The following is a 16,990-nucleotide window of genomic DNA, read 5'->3' as shown; positions in this document are numbered from 1 at the left end:
AGCCTTTCCTCTGAGAATAGTTTAGGGAGTTAGACAGTACTAGATGGCTCTTCCAGTTTAGAAACTGTGTGTGGGAAGTGGGGGGAAGATGCTGTATTGGGGAGGGCAGGTTGAAAGGGAAGCTTCTGCAACTTTGGATTGTTTTCTTGAGTTACTGTGTACACCTTTGCTGATATAGCTTGGTCCTCCTTTTCCCTCCTGCATCCTGGTGACTAGATGTCCACTTCAGTAAATTCCCTCCCAGACTCCACTTTGAAGTGAATGAGCTGTTTCTCTCCAAAACAACCCCTCCCCCCCCACCTCGTACACTTCTGGAGAATGTTTATGACAAATACCCTTCACAGTCCAACCACATGGACAAGACTGAGCAAGATCTCGTGCCTTCCACTCTATATAGTCCTCCAGTCCCATTCCAGCTCCCTTTAAACTCCCAAATGTGGCCACCTCCCTGCAGATGATGGGGAATAGGTGGAATCAGTTTGATGATGGGAAAGCAGTGATGCCACAGGGCTGGCTCCTGGCACATTTATCTTGGTCTTGGGTGGGTTTTGCAGCTCTCAGAGGACTCTGCTCCTGCACTTGGTTACTAATTTAAAGCCAGCTTGAATGCACACACATGACAAGTGTAACAAAAATTCCCAGAGAGACATGCTGTGGTGAACTCCTTCTGAACCAAAGCAGAGAGATAAATCAAAGTTTGTGCTTTTTAACTACTACGAACGTGCAGCAAACATGGACAAAACTGTTAGAGAAAAGAGAATATGGTCCCTCTCCGGGGAACTGAATCTGTCCTAGTGACTCCAGGCATAACAGGATATACAAATGGTTCTGTTTCACTGCTTTGTTCTAATGTTGATTTGTTTGTAGTCTGCCCAAGATACTAATTGGTGTTTTACAAGTATAAAGACAAAGGTGTCTGCCCTGAAGAACTCACTAACAAAAAATACTACTGTACAGTGTTAATGCATAGTCAAATTTTCTGCCTAATGAACCAATCACTTTGATAAAATCTCTATCTCTTGGTGAATTCTCTGCTTTGATTTTCCCCTTGACTCCCATCTACTGTTACACCTCGCTTTGTATTCTTTTTTGCTCAGCTTTAAATTTTGGGGGACAATTTGTGCTTTAATCAACATTTTACAATGTAGCTCCTTGAAAGGAAGTGAATCACCTCTTTCATTAGGAGCAAACAAAGTTGGTCTGATGTTGCAACTCTGTGAATATTTAAGCTGAAAAATTGGAATACCCTGGCCTGGCACAGGATTTTAGGAGGAACAGTGATGCGATGTTAGTTTTTAATCCCTTCAACATGCTGCGGTTGATAACAGGTTGTAACATGGATGTTAGTGCCTGCATTTGCAATGCTCATATCCAGAATAATAATTGAACAATTCCTTCTTTTTAGTGATGTGTTGGCTTCTTACCACCTATGACTTAGCATGGGCTCTTTTCTTCTTCAAGAGGTGTTGATTGCTCCAAAAATAATTGTGTTAATGGTTGCCGTCTGCACCTTACCTTCACCACTTCCATTTGTATGTTATTGCCCCTTTTCCAGAGGTGATTTCCTCTGCAGCAGAGGTGGTGGAACAGACTTGTGACTGTTTCTCATCTGCTTAAAAAATCAGCCAGTTACTCTTAAAGCATTTTTAGTGGTGGTTTTTGCTGTCATTATTGTTTTCCCATTTCTCGTGGAGCCTCACTTCCGTCTTGAATCACCACCCACCTCTTAGCACACGTGTTCTCATGAAGAAGATATGTCTGAGAAAATGGTTTAAAGGTAGTCTGAATGCAGTAATGGCAATCAGTGCTGGCACACTTTACTGTTGGGAACTTTGGACTTCTTTAATCAGCATTACATTGACTTTCTTTTTAACCTATGTCTGTGTGGTATGCTGCTTTTTAAGTTGTCAAGCTACCAATGTCCACCCCAGTTCAGATGCACAGATCTATCAGTACAACAACAGGCTGGATGGGCTGCTGAAATACTTCCCAACTTCCTGATTTTTATACTATTAAATGGTAGGTTATCTTTCACCCAAGTGCATTACTTTTTATTTATCGACACTGAACTTCTTTTTGCTATCAATTCCATTACTTAAAGTGCTGCCTCATTTTAAGCCTGATTTCCAGGTCAGCTAAGCATATATGATTATTCTCTTTGTTTATTCCATCCTTTGTCATTGATTTCAACCACACTGCATAGGCAGACAGCAGCCTTGCAAATACTAAGTTCCTACTCTTTGTGAAAATAAATAGTCGCATGAAAAGGAAAGACATATTGTTTTCCTAGCTGGGCTCGACTGTATTATTAGACATCAGAGAATCCACACAGAGGAAAGTCGTTATGAATGCTATAACCACAAGAACAGCATCTGTCAGAAATTGCACTTCATTAAATATGGGGTCATCCAGCCACAAGATGCAAAGGCACAGGAAGCCACGTTGCTTTGCTCAGAGCTACTACAACTATCCTTCTGTACATGAGAGATGTAGCTGACACCTTGGAGTAGCCGTGACCTTCATCTGTGCTTGGAATGACTTCTTCAAAAACTCCCTGGCTCCACCCTCCTGCTTTTCTTATGGCATTAAGTGTGGGGTAATGAAGGGAAGAAATAAACCTGAGCTGGCATTGCTGAGTCACTGCCGAGATTTGAGACAGGCTGACGTGTTGGTGGAGTTCCACTCAGGATGGGGGGACCACCCAGCTCTCCCAGGTAGCAGAAGGGATTAGCAAAGGACTCACCTTATGAAAGGAGAGCAGGGCAGTGGGAAGACTGACTGAAAGGAGGTGAAGCAAAAGTAGAAAGCCACTTTTAAGGGTGGATTGTTAGTGTCTAACTGGGGATAAACACAATCTTGTAAAGCTTCTGTGCTCTTGCTGAACGCTGGGCCACTCAGGTCTGTTGGGTAAGGGTCTTTTTTCCCCTCTTTCTTTACACCCTTTTAATGCTCATTCGAAGAATTTCTGTGCTGTCTGGCATCTGGTTTCTCTCTGCTTCAGTGCACTTAAGACATCTAGGAGAACTACTCCAAGGCTTCCACTAAGGATCCGAGACCCCAGCCAACACCACTTCTCTCTCAACAGGATGGCTGCCCACGGCATGGCTGAGGGACTGCAGATGGCAGCTGTGGCTTATGCTGTTTTATTTTCCTTACCTGAAAACAGCAGAGCGTTAGAAGCTAATGAGACATTGGGAACAAATCGGGCTTTCCTTTAATCTGACATTTCTTCCTGAGTCTTCTCTTCATTTTGCTGCATATTCCTGGAGCAATTTGCTGTTAAGCTGTGATAAGCATCCCATTCCCACTCCTTTTTCAAAGCTCCTGTGTCAGGAGACGTTCCGGCTTGGAACAGGAACGCTGCCTGCGGGATTGCCTACCTGGCAATTCTTTGTGTTGTTTTGTACCCACTCCTAGCTTTAACCTGCAGGTCCCTTGAGGCACAGGTTATGTGTTTTGTGTGGTTCACTGGGCAACCACAGAGCACTTCACTCCCCTTGGGGCATTACATAAAGTGTTAATAATAAAATCCTAGGAAATCTATTTGGAATTACAGGCATGGGGATTTTCTTATTGTCGTGTTTCACATTACTGCTTAATCTTTATGCAGTACCATAAAGCTAATACTTAGCATAATGAAAGACGTGTGTCTTTAAAGCTTACCCAGGTCAAATTGTAGAAGCAACCATCACAAAAGAAAAAGAAAAAAAAGTAAGGAGGTAGGGAAGTAGCAAGGAAGGGTGTGAAATTAAAGCTGTGGTTTGCAAGGTGCAGAAGTTGAAGGGAGGCAGGAAAAGCAGAGCAGAAATACAAAGGTCAGCCATGGAAAGCAAGCCAAAGGAAATGAAGTCTTAAGAAGGGGTTTGAAGGTGGAAAGTGAGGCTCTTTACTCCCAGGGGAGGAAAGTAATGTAAACCCAAGAGCAGTCTGGACAGGTATGGATGTGAAACACAAATAAACTAAATGTTTTCACCTTTAATGCTTGAGAGATTAGAGCTGGATTGCCTATGAGCAGAAAAGCTGAGATAAGACCCTGCCTGTGAGAGTACAAACTGTCTCAATATTGTATAGCTATTCATCAGTTTTAAAGCACGAAACTTGTCTTCTTCACTTAGATAGTTAAGATTTTTCTTGGCGTTGAAGCAGGCCTTGGAAATGCCGATACTGTACATGCTGATCTAAGCTATTCTCTCCTCAAAAAGCTTGCTTGCATGGGTTAAAACAGGTGAGTTGTTTTGCAGGTTGGTAGAGCCGAAGTTCTGCCAAAGATTGCAGATTTCCCAAACTGACCATGAAAAGTCAGCATCTTAGTTACAGGTCACAGCATACGTGCCCTGTCTCACTTAGGCTGCAAGGCTGCAGAGGTCACGCTGGCACTTGTAGTCTCCAGGGATTGCCCATAAAGTAGTGCCAACTGCTTGGCGACAGGTTTTCCATCTGCCTTGTGGCTGGAGTAGTCTGTTCACTGTCATGTCCTCAGCAGGGGCCACCTTAATTTGATGTTTCAAGACAAGATCAGCTATTGCTGTATTTCAGAACCCAGTCACCATTGCTAACATACTCAGAAATGTGGAGGTGTAATCACACACTTTCTGCCTCTTCTTTCCTGCATATTATTCCTCCTCTGTACGTTGGAAGTGTCATCTTGCTTCATCCCAATAACCACTCCAGACTGATCCTTTCTCCTTTTCTTCCCTCCTTTCATCCTTCTTTATGATACCTTAGCTCCCCAGGTCCCCATAAAACAGGAGGTCTACTTCAGGCTTCTTAGAAACCTTTGTCTAATTCCTTTGGCACTTTAACAGTCAGACTTATTTTTCAGTATCAAGGGGATAGAGACACAGTTGAAGGGATACCCAGGACTCTTCACATTTTCTAGCAAATGTGCAAGAGGCTGAAATACCTGGCTTACAGTAGGAAGGCTCAGGAATGGGAAATACTTTGTTCCCTGCTGAAATCAGAGGGAGTTCTTAGGCTTTCCCTGATAGGACAGCAACAGTTGCTGCCATTCTCTACTAGCTGTTGGGGGATGTGAGGGTGAGTACCCATGATTGAAGGTTCTATCCTTGTCTCCTCAAGCAGTTTTTTCCATACGAAATGATGTCACTTGAGAAGTCTGTTGCATCTTGCTCATGGTTACAGTCATCCTGTCTTTCCTTCCTTTGATACTCTTGTTGCCAAGTTAATTTAGAATCAAATTATAAGCCTTTCACCTCAAATTGTGAAATTTATTGACTGTAGTGTGCTGTGTAAATACTTACTACTGGTAATGTTAATTGATGTGGAAGAATAGCAAAGCCTGTAAATCCAAATAAAGTCAGAACATTTTATATCTTCTTTAAAGCACAGTGTTCACCTTTGCTTTTTTGCTGCTTGGAGTATAATATGTGCCTCCAGGAACTTGGAAGCTAGTGCTGCAAGTGAGAACAGAACAATACAAGTCTCTGCAGAAATGTTGCTCTGATAACTTTGCTTTTTTGGCCTACATTTCTTAGTGGTTATTATTTGTTAATTATGTTATATAGTGCTCACATGTGGGCTAATTACTTCCCCAGAGAGCTTACAATAAAATGATGGACAGAACAAGAGCAGGGTGTTACACATATCAGAGAGTAAAAGGGTAAGGTAGGACATGGGTAATATGGTTAGTTAAGCACTTCCATCTGTGTTTGAAAACAGTAGCATTCTGAAGTATAGTATAGAAGAGTTGTGTTGGTTTGTGGCAGGAGAAAATGGGTGCTAATTTCAATTGATCTGAGGAGTTGACTTGTCAGAATAGCTGTGAAAGGAAGCACCAAAACTAAAGGCAGCAAAGATGAAAAAATACAGAGATTTATGAAAGAAAGCTGCAGGGAGATTGTATCTGGCTTTGTTATAGTTGCAGGGCTGTGTGAATTCTTGAAAACAAAAATAAGATCCATATGAACTGTAGGTACACTGCATGAGTGATATGCCTTGAAAAAATAAAACCTTTTCCTCAGACAAAATATTTTCTTCAGACCATTATAGATTGGAGAGAAGAAAGAAATGTGCATACACATCCATGCAGTTGTATTTCAGCTTTCAGTTCTCATTCTTGCCATTTGTCTTGTTTTTCTACATCTGTCTTTTAGTCTGCACACTTTCAGGCAGGAGGGCTCTGCTGGTATTTATGTTCTGTACTGCCTAAATCATAATGTTCTGATTCATTTTCCTGTGCTGCAAATACTTCTTCACACCTGCTTCGAGAAAGGAACCCAAGTCATGGTGAAGGCACACTTAACAAATAAGTGACTACAAAGTGACACAAGGTATTTCTCAGCAGCTACTCTGCCACTTCTTGTGCTGAAAAACAGGAAATGTCTGTACCTTTGCACAGAGGTCTGACTTGATTTTGATACGAGGCTCAGCTCTCTAGCATATTGCCCTCTCAGAGCAGAGAAACGGAAGAGTTTCAAGTGTGTATTTTCCTTTTCAGAAGCATTTTCTAAGGGGAAGGGGAAAAGAGGAAAGGTTTGGCCATTTAAACTATCTGCTTCAGATGCTCCTAGAAGCACTTTATACACAAATACACTTTTCTACATTTATTATTAGAAAAGAGATAGAAGTGAAGTTTTACATAGGTTTTATTTTCAGATTTCAAAGTACATGTAGTTTCCTCTGCCAGAAGTCAAGCTATGATGCTTGCTGTGCTTGCTCTCAGAATCGCTACCAGAATTCCTTTCTCTCTTCTGGATATTTCCAACGATTTTTATTGCATCCTTTCCCTCAGTGGCTTATCTCAGCATCTTAAATCTTCAGAGCTCTTGTTAATACTTTTGTTTGTATTCACAATTTGGCCAAGTCCACTTGTTACTTCTCATGTCATCCATGCAGTTTCTTCTGTATGTGTGGAGTATAGGAAGAAATCCTGAACTCAAAAATCCAGAAGGATTCTGTCTTTCTGAATCCTGATGAGAATGGATTAACAACAGCTGCCTATTCCACACACAAAAAGAATGATGAAAAATGCCCAGGGAATGAAATTAGAGTAGTAAACTTCTATGTGAAGATGACTTGGATTGCTTCTGAGTGTGCCTGGCAGCCCTACTGCCTCATGAACAATACCTACACTACTGGGGTGACTGTCCTGGACATTGACATTTCAAGGATGGGTACTGGACAAAAAGATGAGTCTGTACCAGTTTGATTATAGTCCTGCCTGCTGCCTTAAAATACGGTATTTGAGAGTTTCTTGATGATTTGCTTATATATGGGTATATTGCAGAACAGACAAAAACTGTGATGTTTCTTTTGGCTGCTGAGTGTCACAGCCACGTAGCACTGTCAGGAGAGTTGCCTGGTGGGGTTGATTCGGTACTTGCACAGAGCCCTGCATGTCTGTGGTACCTCTTTGAAGGACCTCAAAGCACTCTACAAACACTTAATGGAACTCCCACCTCTGCTGCAAGTTCCATATAGTTGATAAGGTACGTTTTGTGCTTCAGTAACCTGTGCCAGAGCTGGAGGGAATAACTTCTTCTCCAGGGTTTCCTACCATCTGGGAGGAGAACTTGGGAAATGTGACCTTCCCAGTCCTGTGCTCGCTTTGCCGGACCATACTTCCTCTGTTATTCAAGGTGTGAACAGAATGGTTAGAATTGATTTAGGTGCTTCTGGGAAGATGAAGTCACTATGTTTGTATCTCTGTATTGTGCCAATAAAGAGATCCTAGGGGAAATCTCTTCCTTTAGTTTTGTTTATATTCAGTCTAATGCACAGATGTAATTTGCAAGGAAATGCGAAGGAAAAGAGGTTTTGCTGGCCTCAGCAGTGTAGCTGGAGTGAAATGAGATGTCACAAGGATATCTAAGTGTCTCTCAAGATGCAAAAAGGATTTTTCTTCTCTGCGGTGTGCTGATTTTTTAACTCCCTCCCTACGTGCCTTCAGTCTTCTGCATCTCTTTTGCTTTCTCTCATGGTGTGTATTGCCTTCTGCTTGGGGATTTTCCTCACTGCCTTTGTTTGCTAAAACTTTAATGAAGGCTTTTTTTTTTTTTTTTCCTAAAAAGTGTAAGAACAGTAGAAGGAAGTTTGTGTGCTCTGTGCAACACAGTATCAGGGTTCCCATGCTGACGTTAGAAATACAGGTGTTGTAACTGCTAATATTGTAACTGTTAGTACTGTAGAACTGACCAGGATCTGATAATGAGGGCTGGAATGAATCCCCATGACTATCATTGTAATCAAGTCTCTGGCCAAAATTTAATCCATTGCACTTTTGCAACCCTGTTGCTTCCTGTTACGCTGTTGTTTTCAGGCTGAAGGCAAAACCTGGCTGAGAACCACAGCTTATTGTACAGCTCCTTTTTCATTGCTGGAAACAGGCTGGGATCCAGAAGGTCATAGACAACAGTAGAAATGCATTGTTTATATGACAAGCAAATGGCATTTTGGATACTAGAGATTGCATTCAGCAAGAGAGATGGTGGCTTGCTACTTTAGCAGTAGTAGCACGTGAATTGTAAAAATAAATGAAAATGCTAAAATTGGCCACTTGCTGAGGGATGAGCTTTTGGCAAAAATATAAAACAGAATTACAAGACAGCCTGGGAGAGTGTGAATGTGGTTTTCATAGAAACACATCACCATGGAATTTAAAATTAAAATTAAAAAAATGAACTCAGCAGATGTACAGTGTAAATATACTTGAAAACCAAGCATCTATAGTTTTATACAGTAGAATGAAATGGATGCTGTTACGTGGTAATAAAACTTCACTAGGATACAGTGCTGCATGGGAACAGGTATCCAGAAAGATCATGAAACCTCCATCCTTGGAGGTTTCCATGACTCTGCTACAAAAAGCTTACCTGGTCCAGGATTGGTGGTAGTCCTGCTCCAGGCTGGACCTGGACTAAAAACCTCCAGAGTCACTTCCAAGCAGTGATTCTGTGACTAACCCCAAAATTATTCTAAGCAGATATTTATTACAATTAAATTCCCTGGCATTTTTAATGACAAAAGGAGCAGGCTGACTGCTCTTTCCCTTGTAGTTGCAGATGGATCCAGATGTACCAAAACTGGATCTTCATAATTCCATGGAGAAAACAGTTGGATTTTTTTAAAAGGTTTTTCCTTGTCCTGTTTCCATTAGTTACTTCCTAACCTCTCTTCTTGTCCTTGCTGCCTGATAGTTCATGTGGAGTATAGTAGATAATATCCAACTGCAAGACAGCAGCTGGCTTTTCAATGCATTTTTATTATCTTTTTTTTAATGGAGTTAAACAGGAAAGTGCTTCTCTATAGTAATTGAAAGTTGTCCTTTTAAGAAGTGCTATGATATTATACAGCCTGTCCAGGTATTAGATGTTCAAGGTTTTCATTCCATTTACCATAAGTGGATTCTTTGCTGTATTGGCATTCAATATAAACAATAGTAAAGTTAAACCTTGCTATGGTTATGTGAGGCATCCTGGTGATTAGAATACCAGGGCCCAAGAAGCAAATTGCAGATGACCTGAATTTTTACCATTTCTTTACAGGTTTAGTGTTCTGCTTTCCGTCTCTTTCATTAAACCCTCTTTTAGTAACAGGAAGTCAAATTCTATCCCTGCTTAAATTTTTAAAGTATTACAAGACTGGAGGATCCTTCTAGAGTCCAGATTTTGTGTTTTCCATTCCAAGGAAGGATTAACTCTACCTAATGCTTTCCTGATAGTTGTGTGAGTTGCTTTCAATGTTCAAGACTCCCAGTGGTTGTAGAGGCTTCACATTTACACTGATAGATTTATCCTACTAGCAAAGTTTCATGCTGGTGATTTCTATCTGCTGCTGATTGTCCTCTTCCTCATCAGCACAGGGGATATTGTCCCCTTTTCTCTTTGCATCAGCTCTTTCTGTATTGGAAGTCAGTTTTCATTAGTGCTTTATAAGATGCTGTCTGCACTACACCAATCTTAATCAGCTAAACCAAAAACATTACAGCCTCCTGGGTACCTGTTCTTATGCCAGAATTTACTTCAGAACTGATGGTACGTGGCCTTATTTATGCACGTATTTATTTTAATCCTGCTTAAACTCATCATGCTACAAGTCTTTGTTCACTCTTTTGCCTGTTTGATCCCAATCCAAATGTTTATGCATGTACTTAACTTGAAGTTGTCAACTCCTTAAAGCAAGACCCTGTCATCCTTAATGTCTGTGAAGCTCCAGAGTGACTCTTCATGAATAATCTGCAGTACTTCTCTCTGTGACAGCTAGACCTGGGTTAGAAAGATACAGGGATGCCCTCAGTTCTTGCCTGGCAAGTTTTGGGCACTGCATGGGGGTCATACCATCACACCTCTGCAGTGAGGATCTGAAGGAGCAGAAACAGAACTGGATTATATTAATCTTATTGCTATGGTTTCTCAACAAGAAAGTAGCTAATCACCGTGGTTCAGCCAGACTGCAGAACGGCGTTGTTGCATTTTGAAGCCTTGAATGATTGTGTGATTGCCTTGTAGCTCAGGCTGGAGATTTAGCCTCTACTTACTTCATCTAGCCCATTTTCTGTAATTTCAGTGAGAATCTACTGAAATTATAGTTTAGCTTCATTCTGCCTTTATTCTCATCCCTCTGTACTTGTCCTTTCATATCATTTTTGTGAATTTGAGCTAACAAAATTGCTTGTGAATTAGTACCCCCTCATTTGCAAATGAGGAAGCAAAGGCATCTGAAATGACTTAAGTAATTGTAGTTCCTGTGTGGCAGATCTGAGGCAGTACAGCAGATTTTTTGATTCTAAGCTTTAAGTGCTAAGAAAGAAACACTTGCAGTCTGAAAAGGCAGGAAACTTCACTGAATTAGTCCAAGCTGCTTCTGTTGCTGATGTACTGGCACCCTATTTCTTTGCTGATTGGTTATGTATCACTTTTCCTCCCAGAGTAAAATGCAGATGCAGTTTTTCTTTTTGCATTTTAGTTTTTCAACCTAAGGTCTTAAGTCTCCAAAAATCTTTGGGTTTCAGACTAATTTGATTTCATAAGGTGTCTAAATACTTTCCACTTTGAGTTTCTACTGTTGCCAAACTGTGAATTTTTTATGTCTAATTGACCATAATCCCCTATTTTTTTCTTCACTAAATAACTGTGGCTGAAAGGTGCTCTGAGAGTATGATGCCTTAGGGATGCAATCCTGATCCTGCAGGAATCAAGGGAACCAGGATTTCACTCTGTAAGTTTGGTGTACTACCTTAATGATTAAATCAGCATTGTGTGTCTCAAGTGAAGAAAGCAGGCAGAAAAAAACCCTGGTCTTCAGAGTGCTTTATGTGCTTCACATTATTTTCCATACATTTAACTAATTGCATAAACATATGGTATTTACAGGGGACTTCTGGCTATAATTGACCTTCATCTTTTCCTGTGCACTTCCCAGCTTCTCCTTGAGTTTTCCTATTGTTTCCTCTTACTCGTTCCACATTTAACACTGTGTTTCAAGCAGTTCTTTTTTCTTGCTTGGGACCATCCTACCAATCCCCTAGAGGCCAGTATTCCCAACTGCTTTTAATCTTCTCAATCTGATTTCATTGACAGTTTTAGAACTTGCAGTGTAGACAAACTTACTCCTCCAAAGCCCAATCTTCAGGCTTCCCACCAATTACACCACGATTTCTCTTTTCCTTTTACATGATCATCAGTTCTGCAGAGAAAGAGTGTTTCTTTCTGTCTCTTTATCTTGTGTAATCAATTGCTTTTCAGAAGTTGCAGGAACTCAGTTTGCATAGAAGTATATGTATCTTATTTTTCTTTGAAACCTTTATATGCATGTGTTGGGGCAAGCAAGGGAGGAATTGCATAAACTGTGAGTCTCCTACTGAGAGGTTAGAGAAAACCCATGGTTAGAGTTCAATGGTGTTCCCATGGCTACTAGGACAGGTATGTTACAGGAGGGGGAATGCTTCTGGCATTTAACAGCCTTTCCAGGTGATTTATGGTTTCACATAAGCTTTTCCTAAACTTAGAGGTATTCTAGGGTTGGCACCTCTTTGCTTGTCTCCATGCCCTGTTAGTTCTGTGTTCAATGGCCCATGGTTATTAAAATTCTTATCAATAAAGGAATTTTTGAGCAAGGTTCTTATTTTCTGGGATCATGCATACCTTCTGAACTCCTCCATTTAACTGAAGGAACATTTTTTTTTTAATGCCTAATGTATTTTATAAAAAAGAAATGAGTAGAGTTCAAGTAATATTTGCCTTCAATTACAGTAATTAAGTTGTCAGGACTTGAAGTCACCAAGGGAATGAGAAAATCCTTTCCTGGTTGGCCAGGGAGTAATTGGTGTTCTGGTGACAAGTACATTTTACATATTGGGCTGGGGAGGGAAACTGTTCTGGCTGGCAGAAAACCTGGGAGACTATTTGTCATTTTGCAGTATGAGGTGTCAAAGTCCTGCTGTGGGTAGAAGGAAAAGGAAGAGAAAGTGACCTGCTTAACTCTGCTTTAGCAAGGCATCCTTTTTTGATCCGCGCTAACGCTGTTTCCTTGGGTTGGGAGGTGTATCTTATTAAAAGGAGAGTGACTGCAAACGTAGCTCAATCCATTTAATCTGTGGATTCTGTCTTGTCAAACTCCTCCTGCAGTTTTCCTTTCAAATGTCACCTGTATGTGTGGAAGTGTGCAGATACACGCTTTATTTTTCCCCATGTTCAACATCTTTACAGACTTCTTTCCCAAAAGTCAAATAGTTTCAGTTACTTCATAAACCTGCCTTGAAGTTACAGTGCGAGGTATTCCTACAAGAAAAGTACCTACGTTTTTTTAAGTGCCCTCAGAAACATTACTGGAATCTCAAGTGTTTTGTTACTTTCATTCCACTGGAACAGCTCTCTTGAAGGCAGATATATGAGGAAATCACTCCTCGTAATGCATCACTAATGACACGAGTTTTTGCATTCCTGCTCATGTGAGCAAAGGTTATGGATGCATAAGGAGTCAGACCTGCAAACCTTACTCACAAACCCTAGTAAACCCCACTTAAGCTAGCCAGTTTAATGATGCCCTGAAGAGACCCAGCTCATTTATCTACACCATCCTGCAGTAACTGTAGTGTTGAGATAAGTGGTTTTATATCTCCCAGTTTGCCACTGGCCTTCACCCTGTATACGTTTATGCCAGTGGAACTGGGCTGCTCTGATTTGGATGTAGTTTATAGTCACTTCAGATCACGTAGAAGATGCAAGGGTAGAGTGGATGCTCTTACCTATCTGTGCTTTTATGAATGGAAAAGCAGTGAAGTAGCTCTGTCACACCACATTCAACTGTAATAGCTGTGGATTTCCCTCCTGTCCAAGAAGTATGTTGTAGGCCAGATACTGGTATGGTTTCTGTACTTTTCCCCATCAAGGAGAGTGTGCTTGGATACCTGCAGTTTATACAAGGCTTTAAAAAGACAAACAAACAAACCAACCAAACAAACAAAAAACACCCCACAAAAACCTAAAAAAAAATAAAAAATTGGGAGTTATTTGTGACTTGTGCCAAGCAGAAGGATATGCCACAAAGGGTTATTGTTGAGTGCTTCACTATCCATATAAATGAGTCTGAATTTCAACTCATTTTTTGGGTTGTTTAGTTTGTAAGTCACAGATAATTTAACAAGTTACGTATTTTCATCTTGTTGCATTTGTTGCTTTTTCAGAGTCAATTCTCTTCGTGTCATACATAACATCCAGCTCCAGAGCTACACTTTGCTTTTTGTTTTATATTTACTTCCCAGATACTAGACTTTTTTATAGCTGTTCACCAGCAACTAGAGTTCAGCACCTATTTATTTTATCTATGCAGAAGCCTTGTAAGATCTAACCTGTGATGTTGTTTTTGCCATCTGATAACATATGATCAAATGGAGCATGTTTAAATAACAACATCTAGGACACACTGACAGTAAACCAGCTACCAAACAAACATTTCTGAAGATCAGATAAGATGGAAGAGATGCATCAGTGCTGGATTGCTCCGTGTATCATAAGTTCTTACACTTTACTGTAGAGGTATTCCAGGCATGGGATTTCCTTTATGCCACAGGCTAATAGGAGCACACTGTGGGCTTTTTTTCATGTTGTTTTATATCTTGTAGAGACACGTGCCTTTGCAAAGGGAGTGTAATACACTGAGTATGATAGTATTATACATAATCTGCATGAGTTGCACTGGAGTCAATAAACAGTAAGAAATTCTAAGCAACAGAGAATTGTCTTTTTCTGTATTTTCTTGTTGCCTTCCATGCTGCCACCTCATCTCCCTAAACCTACATTGTCCTTTGCATTAAAGGCTGCCTCTCACTTCACCAAAGTCTGTTCTATTATAATTAATTTTCACCACTGTATGGTTTTTTAATGTTTTTTCTTATGAGTGTGCAAAAAAAAAATAACCTTATGTTTAAAGTCATTGTTTCTGACTCTCACTCCTACTTCTCTTTGTTCACCTGCAGGAGGATATTACTGATCCTGAGTCTCAGGAAGAGAAGAAGAGTAGCTGCTGGCTATCTGGGCCTGCAGATGGCTACAACACAGTGAAGAGTGTTCTCACTGTTCAGGAATATTTCGCCAAGCGCATGGCAAAACTGAAGGGATCCCAGGATGAAACAGAAGCTAAGGTAGACAATTCATGCCTGACAGCTGATGAAGCTTTGGAGCCTTCAGAAGAGCTGAAAACCAAAGTCAAAAAGAAAAAGAAGAAGCAGAAGAGAGATGAGGCAGAGAGTGCAGAGCATTGTGAGAATCCAAAAGTGAAGCAACCTAAGATAGGTAGCTTGATTGGAAAGGATGCTCCCCTCAGTGAATGTCACTCAGGGAAAAAGAAAAGGAAACATAAAAAGCGGGACGAAGAGGGAAGCATTAGTTGTGATGAAAATATGGGCAGTGGTGAAATTTATACGGGAGTATCTGCTGGGGAAGATCTCAGTGTAAAGGACTATAAGTTAAAGCAAAAGAAACACCATAAGAAAAACAAAAGACAGCAAGAGGAGACAGATGAGTGTTTTGAAGGAGCACAGAGAAAGAAAAAGAAGCACTGCAAGCACATTTAACCATTTTAACAGTCCAGCTGGGACTCTGAGGTGATTTGAACTTTAGCATGTTAGAGAAGTCTGTAAATGCACCAGCCAGACATCACAATGTAATCCAGTCTTGAGCACACTGCTCTACCTCCAGCTGAGACCACAGACTGTGTTTAAACATAGCTCTTTCAAGGGAGAACATGGTGACAGGCCACCATGAGCTTCAGTGCCATCTTAAAAGGATCTCCATGTGTAGGGCCAAGGCTTGCCTATCTGCAAAGCAAGACTTGATAAAAACTAGTTATGCTTTGCCTCTTCCAGTGTGGCAGACGTTCACCTTGATGGCTTTGGAAGAGAAATGTTTCAGCACAGCAGAGCCTGTGCTGCCTTCAGCCCAGATTCACTGTGGTGCAACTCCATTCAAGTCAGGGAACAGCAAGCCAAATCAGGACTGCTTTTAACTGCTGTGTTTAAGACTGTGAAAGCCAGTGAATTACTAACTGCTGCTTCACACAGACTGTTTTTTTTCTCAATCCAGGGAGGTGAGGTGGAATCACCCTACTACTGCCTTTATTATTAAAGCTACCATTGTTTCCACTTCTGATAGCCCAGCTCTGCTTCTGGACACATGAGGGGGTTTGCAAAGCTGTATGTATTTTTTCATTGACTTTTGCAATGTCCTGTCAAATTTTTTCATCTATCTCCTTTTACGTATAAAATGAATGTTGTTTCTTCCCATAATACTCAGTCTAATTAAAGGTTTAGCCTGAGTGTCAGTACTGAAGAATGAAATGAAGAAAAGCTCCCTTTGTTTCCTATCCAGTAGTTAACTATTGTCAAGAAATTGTAACTTTGCAACAAAGCTAAAGGAGCTTATTAACTATATATAAATCTTTGGTGTCCAAGCAAGATTCAGGATACCTTCAGTGGTGCATCTGGAATTCAAAAAGTTGTCTCGGATGGAGCATGATTTTCTGTGAAATTAGGAGACCAGATAGATTTTAAAAGCATAGCTGGTCAGATGGCTTAGTATTGCCATTTATACATTGAAAATCTGCAATTTAGATTTAGAACCAAATGAGAGCTTGTTTCTATTTGTAAACCTGGAAATAAGTAATGCTGGAACTCAGCACTTCTGTAAGCAATTTTGTATGAGATTTTTAACATTCAGCACAGATTTTAGCGTCTTTCTCTCACTCAGCTAAAAGCTGCCACAAGAGATGGGTGAGCTTGGAAGCAAAGTGGTGGAACTGGAAGAAGCAGTCACTGTCCTTAAATCTTGTTCTGGTATTGCTTTGGCCACAGCAGATTGACAGCACAACCCTGAAAACCCACCAGTTGTCTAGAATGCAAATCCGTTTGCTGTTCAGTTGACTTTGGGCCTGACTGTGTTTCATCAGTGTAAATCTAAAACATCCCACTGGCCTGCTCTGCTGAATAAAATGGGTCCATTTTGTTTTTATTGTCTTAGCTCAGTTGTGTTGCTTAATGTGGTTTGAAAAACATTGTCGAGATGCAGATGTTAATATGAAAAAATTGCCTTAAGCTGCCTCTTTTGTCCAGAGGGAGAAACTTGGTCTGCAGCACACAGTCCAAGTGGCTTCAGGTGGTTTAGTTGCAGCTGAACTCTTCCTTTCTAAGATATCTTGGTTTGCAGAGCACCTCTCTTGCCCTCAGGACATGCTTATTCATTGCAGCAAAATTACTGTAGTTTTACTTATTGTAAGGGAGAACAAGATGCCTTTCTCTGTGTTTCACTGCTGGCATGCCAGTATTTTTTAACCCTTGCAGCATTTGGTTTTTCAGTGTTATAGAAATATTAGCTTTTATGATGCTGCTATGACTGGGCTCATTCCCTGGCTTCCATAAATGAAATACCACTTAATACCATGAGGTTGCTATAGAGTTGTGAGTAAGCTCCATGATTGGGGTGAAAAAAATAATCTCAATGCTGATGATTATTTCATGTTACATTGAAACATGGAAATT

At 40.6% G+C, this 16,990-nt stretch overlaps 1 protein-coding gene across 3 annotated transcripts in view; it reads left to right on the top strand.

Annotated features, from left to right (window-relative positions):
* PINX1 (PIN2 (TERF1) interacting telomerase inhibitor 1) overlaps nt 1-16,463 on the top strand; it is a 62,265-nt gene extending 45,802 nt beyond the window's left edge. For all 3 annotated transcript variants that reach the window (XM_051614412.1, XM_051614411.1, XM_051614413.1), the window contains one exon: nt 14,435-16,463. In XM_051614412.1, the coding sequence (XP_051470372.1) occupies nt 14,435-15,031 (597 nt within the window). In that variant the 3' untranslated portion in view covers nt 15,032-16,463. The remainder of the gene's footprint in view (nt 1-14,434) is intronic.
* Nucleotides 16,464-16,990: the final 527 nt, after the last annotated feature.

Source organism: Apus apus, chromosome 3, assembly GCF_020740795.1.
Source record: "Apus apus isolate bApuApu2 chromosome 3, bApuApu2.pri.cur, whole genome shotgun sequence".
Classification (NCBI taxonomy): Eukaryota; Metazoa; Chordata; class Aves; order Apodiformes; family Apodidae; genus Apus; species Apus apus.
This window is presented reverse-complemented; position numbering and strand designations above follow the sequence as displayed.